General features: G+C 38.3%; 1 protein-coding gene across 4 annotated transcripts in view; it reads right to left on the minus strand.

The window, feature by feature from the left end:
• Positions 1–3,584: 3,584 nt before the first annotated feature.
• GRM5 (glutamate metabotropic receptor 5) overlaps positions 3,585–13,172 on the minus strand; it is a 238,295-nt gene continuing 228,707 nt past the window's right edge. For all 4 annotated transcript variants that reach the window (XM_008928326.3, XM_018071431.2, XM_018071433.2 and 1 more), the window contains one exon: positions 3,585–6,904. In XM_008928326.3, coding sequence (XP_008926574.1) covers positions 6,082–6,904 — 823 coding nt within the window. In that variant the 3' untranslated portion in view covers positions 3,585–6,081. The remainder of the gene's footprint in view (positions 6,905–13,172) is intronic.

The following is a 13,172-nucleotide window of genomic DNA, read 5'->3' on the forward strand; positions in this document are numbered from 1 at the left end:
TTTCTTGTTCTTGGACATGTTCTCTCACATCCTTTAATACATATGTTAAGTTAGAGTATGATTTTCCCATTGGGGTACCAGATAGAGTAGCAATGATAAAGAAGTATAGTAGGAAGGTACTATTCGCCAAGTTTAGTTCCAGGAACGAACCTAATAAAATCCATCTGCTGTTTGATTCAAAAGAAAGTGGGAAGAACATCCTGTCATTATCATTCTCTGCAGAACAAGTAGCCAAAATCTAGACTTCACTGGCTACTATCAAACTTTGATTTCCTTTACATGGATGTTCATCTGAAGTGAGTCCATTGACCTCAATAGATTAGGAGCCAATGCCAGCAAAGGACTTCAACCCTTAGTTATACAGTGTAATACATAGTTTTTTGGCTCTAGTGTGGGAGTCAGAACCCTTTGTTAAATGTCTAGCCTTGCTATGGAGTTTTTGAGGAGAGTTAGGTGCCCATAAAAACAACACAACAAGGAAAGAGATGCCCAGGATTATCCTACTTGAGTCAGTATGGAAATGCAATGAGCAGAAAACGCTAATTTTCCATTGGGACCAATTTTTGGACACTGCTATACTTTTTGTTTTAAAGATGAGTTTCCTTTGTATAAGATGGCTGGAGGAAAATGAAATGGGTCCCTTTTCTGCAGTCTCAGAGAAGTGGGAACCCCAAGTTTAATTCCTTCACCTATCCAAGAAGACTCAGTCTCTCCTTTCCATGAAAGGGTATAAGAACACCAGATGGAAGACAAGATGGTTGCAGATACAGAGTTATGTAAGGGCACATCCTCCCCTCCTGTCACTAAAACACTGTTCAGGGAAGCATTTAACATTTTTTCTAGTCAATACATAGCACAGACAAAAGATTGTCTCCACTTCTTCGAAGATAAAATACTCACCTGGTCTCTGTTCCAGAAATTTTTAAAGAATTTTATATTAAATGATCATATATGATCTTTAATTATACCAAGTGTATGTCCTATCAGGTTGCACAGTAGCTGTTTCTTTTCTAATGCAAGGCTCTTGAGTTTTTTTCTGTTCTGTAAAATGACCTTAGTGAGACGAACAGGGAATATCTCAAAACTGAGTCATTAGAGCACTTTCCAGCCAGGAGGAAGGTTTCATCACCTCTGGCAATGGTAGGGCCTGAATTCAGGTCACTTGCCTTCTGCCTGACTATTCTAACCTTAAAGGTGTCATAAAAACAGCAGCATAACCAGACCCATAACCTTAAAACAAAGGAAGATTTCTACTTCATTTTGTAGGGAGTATGATCCTGATGTCTAAGTACTGTGCATTCTGTGTACTCACTCATGGGATATACAGGGATTTAACCAAGGAACCACTGTTTTCTGCATTCCTGATGGATTTTAGCATGAATTATGTACAAAGTTTCTTAGATGTGTGAAGATGAGGGTACTTCTAAGCATACGCAGACATACAGTGCTTGATGCCCGAGTAAGGTGGCAGTTGAATAGTGGTTTTAAAGTTGAGTTTTAAATGTAGGTATTAAGTTCTAATGAAATCCTAACTTTAGGCCCCAAACTCCTTTTTTTTAGAGTTAGCCCTGACACTGGTCTCCAATACACTAAAAAAGTCATGGTCACATTATTAATCCTGAGCATAGTGCTCTGATTTCCCTAAGGAACTGACTTTTTTCATGTTGTCTGTTTCTGTCATCTTTTTTCCTCTCACCTCGTAAATGATGTATTAAGCAGAATAGCAAGGTTGCACACTTTCCTTTACAGAGCTTACACCCAGAGCTATGCTGTTTTTCAGTTTTAGTCTCACACACTCTAATGAATACATTCCCAGGGGAACTCTGCTATTATCCAGAACCAGAATCATGGATTGGCCTTCCCGTTTGCTCTCTTTGGAGATCTTATTCTCCAGTTTTGATAAAAAGTTTTCCTTTTGCAAACACAGTAACTGAATAAACATCCAAGCAAACTAACACAACTTTTTTTTTTTTACTTTTAAATCTTTTAACGGTTGCTTTTTAATTAGCATTTAGCTTCTAACTCACTTTTGTAGCTGGGAATCAATGGAAGAAACCAGGACCTTGTGATCAGCTAGGCTCCTATGAAACATCAGCAAGTGATTTGTGGACTGTGGTCTAAAAATATGTGGTCTAAAGTATCTGTATGAGTCTAGGCACCAAATGTTCAGATAGAAGTACAAGGAAGCACATCTCCAAAATCATGCAATTATTCTTCAGACCCAATTTAAAAATACGTTCTTCTTCAGTATTGCAAAGATTTTTTTTCCCAACTGGGCTGCCAGAGTGATTCACTTTATTTCAAAAGCACAGATCCAGAGGTGGTTACACCTTCACTCTTCAGGGTTGGCCTCAAGCGTAAAAGAAATAAATGATTTTTTGAGGTCCCTTTGGTCAAGAATGACAACTCCTTTAAAGTTTCAACTCCTTTAATTCCCTTTCTGGCAGCAGCACTAAATTGGAAGGCAAATTCAAGCCATTCGGTTGGTACTTGCACATTCTTTAGTTAGAATGGAAAGTATTCGTGATTGTAACTTTTACATTTATGCCTGAAAGACCCTGCCATTATATCTTGATGTCCTAAACAGAGACCAGCATAAAAACAGCATAATGAAATCCTCATGTCTATCATTCATAATTTTCTTTTCCCTTATGTCAAACCCACTGACTTCTCTCAAAGAACTTTCCAGTCTTGCCAATCTCCCTCTGGGCTCCTTTGAATTATTACTACAGGCATTACACCTTTGCCACCTTCTTTTCCAAAATCCCTTTTCTCCTTTTGTTGAAATCCAAACACGTTATAGAAGGTGACATTGGTGTATTCTAGGCTGTACAATTAGATTTATTCTGCCTTATTTAAATGCCACTATGGCTGTTCTATTTTTCATTAAAAATAGACTGACTCCAAGAGGGTACAATCTCAACAAGGTCCATCCATGGTTCCTTGTGCAACTAAAATTTCTACTGTGGTTGATAGATATGCAAAAGATACATGACTACTCCCAAAATGAGAGTGAATAAAATGTTTAAAATTTGGGTTGTGTAGCATTAGGGTTTTAGTCCTTTAAAACATGCATTCAGGTGTTAGATTGAGGGATGTGTGTGTTTGGCGGCACATGGTGCATCTGTATACCTATATCATCTTGGCAATATATACAAAAGTTGTCAGGAAGCTCTGAGCAATAAGTATGGCCAGGATGGTTCAGAATTGCAGTTTCGAAGCAGAAGAGGTATATTTATGCTGAGTTTGACAGTTTCTATTTCTTACTCCTTTTTATTAATCTTGTATTTAAAAATAGGGTTTTTTGTTTTTCTGTATAATCCTTATTTCCACTGCTGATTATTTCATGGTGCAGTGAAACCCACTGATTTGAGCAGGAATACATTAATATTAATTGTCCACCACTGTATAAAAAGACTACATAAATGGGGACCTAAAATACTAGGGAAAGATCAAGATGGAGAATGTTCTTGTAAAGACATTGGTCTACAGTTTAAAGTATAAGAGAACAGGTAGGAATAGAATCCTTTTAAAATTAACATTAACTATCTCAGTAGTTTATATCAAATTATCTCAATTGTTTATATCAAAACAATATTGCACTGATGGGAGACATATATTATTATATAAGTCTTCCACAAACAACAATTAAGTGGTCTAGTCTCCCTAAATGAGAATTTGTGTCACAGACTGATTGGACATGCTCTTCCCTTAAGTGTAGGTTGTAACCAGTGACAGAAGATTCTTTCTCATAAAGACATGGGCAGCTAGGGGATGATGAGACATTCTAGTACTGTGAACCAAGAGGGCAGAACTGAGCTCTAGTCGGGAAACCATACAGCAGCACAGAACTGAGTCTGTGCTAAGCTGTCATGTGAGGAGGCAAAAGCTACATATAAGCAACAAGGACCTACAGTCATGACTAAGTGTATCAATTTGCCTTCTGGAGTAGAGCTGTTTCATGACCTGCCTGTTCATGCTATAGGCATAGCTAGTAAACAACTGTACCTGGCAAAATAAGCATGCCCAGACTGAAACTGGATAACACCGTCTTGCTCAGGATGCACAGCGTCACTGAGTATCTCTCTGAGGTGCTGGTTTGGATTCAGTTATCTATTACTTTTCTATTTTAAATGTTGTTGGGCAGTAAATTGGAGTACAGCACATAATAGTGAAACAAGCATCCCAAAGGAATAGAAAATGATCTTTGCTAGAGTATGTGAATGTGCTTTCATGTTTTGCTTGTTTGATCAAATATTTATTATTTTGGGCATGGGGGAGGAAAAGGAGGTATGAATTTTGATTACAAAATATTCATTATCTTTGAAGAAATAAGATCTAAAAGATTTTGAAAATGAAGCATAGCAGCCTTATTTCAAGGCTCCCTTCCTTGAAGCTGTCTTCTGTATAAGGCTACATCAATTCAACTTTGAATTGAAGTACATCACACACCACTTCATACTACCCTTAAACAAAATAAAACAAACTCATAAAAGTTTGGCACCTGAGGACAGCTATGTCATGAAGAAGAGAGCCAATACAGTGTGCGTTTAGGGTCCGACTTAAAAGTTCTATGTAACTATACCTATCAAAAATTATTTAGCTACTATTCAAACTTTTAAAACTCTTCCCTGCCTGTATTAAAAAAGTGCTGTGACAGTATGAAGTGCACTAAACTGTACTACCTTGATATAGGAAAAAAATATGAGGAATCCCCTTGCTTATTCTGTGAGTTGTTAAGAAACAAAGACTGTTCATTCATATCTCATTAGCTCTTCTCTGTTTCAACCTTTACTCTGTATTGCTTTGAAAGTACTTTTTTTGTCACAGTTCATAGCTGCAATGTATCAGCAGCTAAATAAAGTTCAAAATTTTTGCTTATTAAAGAGTAGCTAAATCACCTCTAAGCAGACTTTGACATGGGTCTTTTTTTCCCTATATATGTTAATTGTGATTACAACAACCTTTCCACTGACAGCAAGCATTCATCATAATCCAAATTGGTCTCCTAGAATTCTGTCATTATGGAGAAAATCCTTAGAGTGTTAACTGTTCCTTACAAGCAAAGATTATGGGAATCCGAATAAGTATTTTAACTGGTAGTGTTAGCATAAGAACATCCGTAAAAATGTATTAGTTTCAGTAGGGAGTGCAGCTATAATATAGCTCAGTAGTGCTGCTAGAAAGAGAATATTCATCTCAACAACTTGCCCTGATAAGGGAATTACAAAACAGTACTCCAGAAAATATTTTTTGCTACTTCATTATTAGTTGGCAACATGGTGAAATAGTCAGGAAATCTTCCTTGGGTTTTGTTGTTGTGAAGGTGAATCCAATGTTGACAAATTGAATTTTTGATACCGATAGAAGAGAATTTTATAAACAAATGTGTAGGTAGAGAAGTCACTTGTAAAGCCCTCCATATTGCAGTCACTCACTGCAGAGCCTCAGCTTAGTGTTATCCAAGTGTAAGGTATCACGGACACAATATTCTTCAGCAAAAAGTTTCATAGTTATTGAACATACATTACTACTTGTTGAGATCTTCATAGAAAAAAAAAAGAAAGAAAGCTTGACAGGTTGGTCCCAGATTTGAGTCTGTTAGAAAATGTACATTCAATGTTTGGTCTTCTATTCTTGATAAAAGATCAAGGTTGACTTCTGGGTAAGGAATCTGAGTAAACAAACAAACCATTGTACAGTTGTTTACAATCTAGTTTCCCTCCCACCCTGCCCCATATATTGTACACACAGTTCATTGTAATACTAAAGCAAAGCACTTGGTATGTAACTGGATTAACAGACTCCTTATAAGCCCTCAAAAGTAGATTCAGTGTTTCTGAAAAGCCCATGTTTTTTTAAGGCCACGATAATCTGCCACAAGTCATTTTGTCTTTAAATCAGCATAATTAATCTGGTGTTTCCACTCCTCAAATAATTCTTCTTCTTCCCCTCTGTTCCTCACAAGATGACCCAATGCCTCTCACTCTATCTGCGTAAACACTGGAGGTCTTGAAGGCTTGGCTATTCCCTCACTACTTCCTTGTAGCTGTTGAGATTCAATGTTGTGTTGAACTACATTCACAGCGAAGAAGAACTTTGAGTATAATCTCTGATGAGGAGTGTGTCATATTTGGGAGAGGATGGGATACAGAGAGCTGATTCAGAAACTGGAGAGCTGGGAGATGCACTTCCAGAATCAACGGAGTCTCTAAAAGGAGAAGGAGGAGTTAAAGCTACCAACTCCTCCAGGTCTTGCTTGGCTGATGGTGTCTCTGAAGTGCCTTCTTTGACACTGTCATTTGAAGGTTTCCTACCAGACTGTGAAGCGCCATTGACTTCAATGGCAGGAAGTGGTTGGATCTCTGCAAGCGTGGTCATTGTTGTAGGGAGCTGGATTTCACGTGGAATCAGGTATGAAGAGCAGAGAGGAGCAGCCACCATTGTCCCTGGAGTAGCTGTTGAAAGCATCATAGAGTTCAGCTCACTGATATTGGCTGTAAAACGAGTAACCACACTACTGATCTGCTCCATGAGGGAGCCTTGAGAGGAGCTACTTCGCTGAGGAGGTTCTGACTGGAAGGTAGGGACATCGTCTTCTGTTCGGCTAACGGAGGCAGTTCTGTGGCTCAAAGTGCTGATAGGTGAGGGAGTCTGTGGTCGGTACTGAGCTGGGTATTGCTCTTCGGCTTCTGAAACGTCGTAAAGTGGTTTGGCACTAGCCTCAGGAAATGTAGCGCTGCTACTGGGTCGGCTACTATCTGTGCTTTTAGAAAAAGGCTTGATCACTGCAGTTTGGTTGGGGTTCTCTTTTTTGTTGATATGGACTGACAACCGCTGCCAAAGGTGTGCTCCTCGGCTGCTTTTCTCATTCTGGGCCCAGGAAACTGATTTCCCATTAGAGCTGTAAACAGAAATAAGATGGTAACTTGCATCAAAGTTAAAAATATAATCACTGTACCTATACCATGGGTATATTGTATCTCAGAGCTTATATTCATCATGAAGCCGACTGCAATTTCATCTATATCTATATATATCAATTGTAATATATTTATATCTATAATTTATACTTATATGTCCCAGGACAACAAGCAGTGTGCCAGCTCATTTCACAGGCCATTTGTGCGTCCAGCCATGATCTGTTCTGTGCTAGTTCATGGCCACTGCTGACCCCTCTGCTGTGGCCCTTGAGACATAGGCAATGTCCATCCTGAGGATAGGAGCAGCTTGATGGCTTCCCTTCTGTTGGATTGGTATCACAGAGGCTGTGGTACCGAGGGATGTAGGGAGGAGTGAAAGATAATTAAGTGCTTGAAAAGAGTAAGTGAGAGACCTGGATTAACTGGGGGCAAGTATGTAGGCTGGCCTGGGAGCATTCAGTGGTAAGGAGCTTGATGTAATTTTGGGGCATGGATTCCTAGTATGGGGTAGGGATTGTAGATTGAAAGATGGAGTCTTTCCCCCAGTCTGTTACGGCTGGGGGAAAAAAACATCTCTTTATATCCCACTGCTTGGAAGTACTAGAGTAATACACAGAAAGGGGCTATACTGGCTGTAGGTGGAGAGATGCTTCTGATGTGTGACTTCTTCTTTGAGGTACTTGGTAAATTAGCTGCCACTAGATTAAAGAAATGATGTACTTTTTTTTAGTTGCAGGTCAGCTCAGAGAATGAAACTATGTTCCTAGTAGGAAAAAAATACTGGACAAACTATACAAGCAGCTCCTCATGGTGACCTGAGTTGCAAGACAGCAATAAATATTTTGCTCCACTCTTCTGAAAAATGAATCCTCTTATGGTAAATTCTCTTCAGATATCATCATACTCTACTCTTTATCAAAGTTGCTTATTTTTCTCCTCTTGCTACTTAAAAAAAGGCAGCAGTAGCACTTATAAACACATAGTATGAAATGTGTCCTTTCCGTTTACATTTTCCTCAGGCTGATAAGCTGGTGTTTGCACATATATCAACCTATAGTTCTTGGAATTAAGGAAGACCATTAGAAATATTTTTTAGCTGAAACAGACAATGACTGTGAAGTGACATCAACAGGAAAAACAGTCTCCACATACAAATAAACATGATTTATATACAAAATGCAACAGATTTTCAGACAATTCACTTTGGTTTCCAAAGCATTTGCTATAGCCACTGAGGATTTTTGAAAAGACAGCAACATTGGAAACCCTGGCAGATTATCACAAATTTGGGTTTTGTTTGCTTTTTAAGTCTGCAATAGATATACTCACATTAGCCTGCAGCGTAACAGTTTGTAAAGCACACAGTTTACTAAAAACAGATGACTTTATATCAGCCTTCATGTGGAGGCTTGCCTCAAACTATCAGTTTAATAGCTCTTACAGTCATCTAAAAAAAAAGTTGTGTGCTGAGTGTAAACAAAACCTTTTTCTGGGTTTACATCTGTGATTACATTACATGGAATTACGATGGATCGTGTAACACAACATATGCCAACAGCTTTCCCCTTCAAAAGCAGCATGACAGAATCCAGTAGACAAACACAATGTAAACCAATGAGTACTTTAGGAGACGGTAGACAGGGAGATGATCCGTATAAGTGCATAAGGGTTCATCCCTTTGCTGCAGTGGCCACCAGGATGTTATCTGGATCTTGGACATTGACTGTAAGACCCCTATTCCCAAAATATCAAGCAAAACAGCCAGTGGTTTGTAACTTGCAGCTGAGACAATCCCTTCCTTCTGCTGTACCAAAATCAGAGCAAGAAGGAAAAGCAAATCTGATTTGTAGCACTGCTCACTCTGGTTCTTTGGATTTCTATGAATGCGGTCCTGGACTGAACAGGAGCTGACACTAATGTCTTGAAGAGGAAAACTGTTCCCTCTGAGAATTGTATGCTTCTCTCCCAGGAACATATACTTGATGGGTCTTGAGGCTCCTTGGTCATGCTCAGTCCTGAGCTCAGTGGGAGCTCAATGCCAGCAGCAGGAGCAGAATTTGGATCATTTGGTAGATGAGATATTGCCTCTAGGTCTGGTATGATGGGGACCTTGTCCCAGCTGCAGCTGAATTTGAGCTGGACCAGGAGGCAGACTGATCTGGCACTTGTAACTTTAATTAGGCAGAAAAAGAGGGCCTAGTTCCAGTACCAGATGTCCTCTTGGTGAGGTCTTAGAGGGATCTGTGACAGACATGCCTGCCACAGTGGTGAAATAAATGCCATTAACATGAAGGACTAGCAAATAGAAATGTTTGCCCAAAGAAAGGTATATTTTAGCACCCCTCCTGACTTCAAGCACTGGCTTAGTAGAGATGTTTCAAATCCTATGGCTTTAGGTGTGCAAATGAGCACTAAATGCACATAGACATTTCCATTGACTGAAGGTGAGATTTTAAGAGCTTGTGAAGGTAACATGTTACTTCCTCCCCTGGTCACAGTTAAAGAGACAATCACTAAGGAGAGCTATGAGACTGAAGAGCCTGGGGAAAGGAAAAGGATGAAACCAGAGGTTGTGTCCAGCCCTTGGCAAAGGCAGCTGACTGTTAAATCTTCAGTGGAACAAGACACCAACCTCCCTGAATCTCAGTTTGGTTTTGGGTCAGTCTTGGTTGAAGCATTTGTTCACAGCCTTCGCACTATGTGCAAGCATAATCAAGCTCTCATGGAGATCCTAGGGCTCTGAAGGAGACCCAGTGGCTGTTTTAAATTATAACAGTGGCTGTTATAAATTTTGTGAAAAAACCTGAAAGACTTGACCATTATTCATTGCAAATTCCTTGATATTAAAAACTGAATAGGAAACAAGTACCATTCACTGAAATGGTGGTCAGGCTGCCCAAGGAAGTAGTAGAATCAACATCCCTGAAAGTGTTCAAAACATGTGTGGATGTGGCACTCGGGAAAATGGGTTAGTAGTGAACACGGTGATGCTGGATTAACAGTTGCATTCAGTGATCTCAGAGGTCTTTTCCAACCCTTATGATTCTATGATTTATTAGTAAGGAATGAATCTATAGATAAAATCCTAGTAGTCTGCCCAGCGACAGTAGGAATTGTTGTGTCGGAAGCGTATCATCCACTTTATCATGTTGCACTTACTTACTATGGAGTCAACACTGAACTAAAGTGTGCAATCATTTATCACCTCTGTGAAAGGAGCACCTCTTGTTTTCTTCTGTTGGTATGAAACGGTTATGGATAAATTGCAGTGATAATACTTAAGGATCCTGCTCTAACCACATGTTGCTACTCTGTCAGGTTAACTGGAAACGACTGTGATGCACACAATTTAAAAATAGAGAAATAAAAATGGATCAGAGACTAGGATGACTAGACATGGTTAGGACTAGGATGTCTAGTAATGGAGTTGTTTACATTCACTATGCCCAGCTCTGCCCTGACTCTTCAATGATGGTAAACTTTAGGTCAGTGAAATTCTACGGTTTTCTTTAGAAAGGTTTTGGCTCCTTCATTTCAGAACAAAAGAATTAACTTTTGAACTCCCAAAGGAATTCCAGTGCAAAGTTTGCCTGCACGCCCATTTTTCTTCCCTGCTCTCCTTTTCTGTTGGCACATTACACAGAATAGAGCAGAGCAGAGCAGAGAGCAGCAAACTCCTATCAGTGACACTAAAATATTAGAAAAAAATTTTTTGATAAAACAAAGCCTTTTGCAGCACCTTTTTTTTTATTTCTTTCACTAAAGGTTAATTAGGTTCAGCCTTATGCACAAGAGGGGTTTCCTTAGAAAAAAAATTGTACTATTTGTTTCTTCAGTGCCTTTATTAAAAGCTGCTTTGATTTTGATTTTTCCTGGCATTTTCCCAGCCTGCTACACCTACCATGATATAATATGTAAAAGAAATGAGAGCTTTTGAAGTATCTGATACTTTAAATATTTCTCCTACAGTTGTCCACTTGATGACAGAATTGCAATTAGTATTGTTTCTCATTTTCTTCCCTTACTTAATCTTTTTAGATACACTTGTCTTTAGGGCTTTGTTTTGTATTCATAAGAGATATTGACTGCTTTTTATCCACTTAAGTGTAAAAAAAATATTCCCCTCCCTTTACACATGTAAGATTTTTAACTGTATAGAATAGATCGCTTTGTCTTTTGTTTTGGCTGCTGTAGTAGTAATTTTGTATTACTACATGTAATACATGTAGTACACTGTAGTAGTATTTTTTCCTCTCTGGTATGATTACCTATGAGATGGTGCATAGCTCTGCCATCAGCATTTTTTTAGTCAGATGCTAGTAAAGCAAATGTATTTTGTGAGGTCCTTCAAAATACAGAAGAAATGAAAAACAGGAAGAGGAGTACAGACACAGCAGCTTAAAACACTAATAATTTAGCAAGGGTGCCATTCTCATTAATTACCTGGAGTTGCTAAAATTAATTCTGATGATGAGAGCCTAGGGACTTGTACTGGGGAGAGTTACTGAAAGCATATGTAAATTGAAAATAAGTCACTTATTCTCTTGTTAATATCTTTAACTGAAATAGGAAAATCAGTTTAAAATATGGAATTCATTAGTTTTTAAGAGAGCTTAGAATGCATAGTGACATAGTGTTATTCATCAGTGGAATCTGGAATACAAGGGTAATCATTACAGATTAATACAAAAATTTAACATAATTTTTGTTCTTCCTCACATACCAGTGTCAGAATCTGACTGCAGATTTGGAATGATACACCTGAAAACAGACACCGGACAATAAATTGTTGGAGGCCTGTAGGATCTGTTTGCAATCTGTCCTCACAGGACTATAATAAAACAATTATTTCAAATTCTTAAATTTATAAGCCCATGAATGAAATTTTGAATTTCAGAACACTGATCTAAATATTATGGAGCTAAAATTGGTGTCAAATTTAAGTTTAGATGTTTCAATGTTACATTCAAGCTTGAAACAATATCTTGTTTCGTAAGATGACATAGTTAAGATATTGCTTCAACACTGTGCAGACTTCTCCTATCTTTAAGGGAGAAGTCTTTCCTTGTTATCCCCAGAACCAGCTGGCAGTGGTAAGCAGGATAAACTTCTGTACTTGGATCAGACCATATAGCTTCCTAAAAGAGATCTCCTGTTATTCAAAGTAAACAGTAAGAAGCTCTTCTGCTTTCAGACTCCTCTGCTGAAAGACTCAAAGATATAATTGAGACTCCTCTTATTAAAGAGTCAGTGATATAATTACTCTGCCTGAAAAGGATTTGTGTGCTATCTGTTGATTTAATTAAAAATTGACTCTTCACAAGGGACAGTCTGTGTGTGTGTCTGTGATGCATGCAAGCAGGGGCACATATGTATTTTTTTTCATCTTGTCACTTGCAACCTCAGTTCATTATTCCTTTTGCTTGTAGTGGCACAAGTTCATCCTTGGGAGAATGAAAATGCTTTGCAACATGCTAAAAGCACTGAAATGAAATAAGTGGTTGAAGTGGTGAACTCCAGTATACCTGTATGAACAAGTAAGTCATAGTTTCTCCCAGGACTATAGGATAACCTGGATGACTGGCTAAAACTGAATATAGAACCAAAGGTGTCTAAATTAGGTCAATTCTATCACTGTAATGCTATTTTATGTCATTGCTATTTCTCTCATTTTAGGAAACCTCTATACGTGTATGTAATTGTTTCCCTGGGTGAAAGTCAATTCTGCCACACACAGATAACCTGCTAGTGCTGTATCACTCAAATTACTTAGCTTAAATTATTCTCATATTGCTTTTTCTATGGAGATAAATTATAACAAACAAAAAAGAGGAATGACACAAGGCAAAAATTAATTTTGTCCTGTACCGAGTTCTAGGGCAATATATTTTACAATTATTTTTCAGAGTAGTTTTCTGTTGTCAACAAGAGCAATTATTTATATTTCTCCACAAACTGTAATCTGTTGATACCTCTTTTCCTCATGAAAATCTCAACTGACATTTATATAAATAACTTTAATATATAAGGATAAATGAAACTAGAAATTGAGAGAGAGTTGATGGACAGAACCTTTGCCAATGACTTTCCAGCACAGCCACCAGCAATGGTAATGCTGGCAGCTGCTTCAGCAATATGCCTGATTAGAACAGGAAACGAAGTGTCTTGTATCTGAATGAAACATTTCTGGTACACCTATTATCATCACCCAAAATGCAAAAATTATCCTGGTATCAGATGTAACATCTT

This window comes from Manacus vitellinus, unplaced genomic scaffold (assembly GCF_001715985.3).
Source record: "Manacus vitellinus isolate BGI_N305 unplaced genomic scaffold, ASM171598v3 scaffold_2_pilon, whole genome shotgun sequence".
In the NCBI taxonomy this organism is placed as follows: Eukaryota; Metazoa; Chordata; class Aves; order Passeriformes; family Pipridae; genus Manacus; species Manacus vitellinus.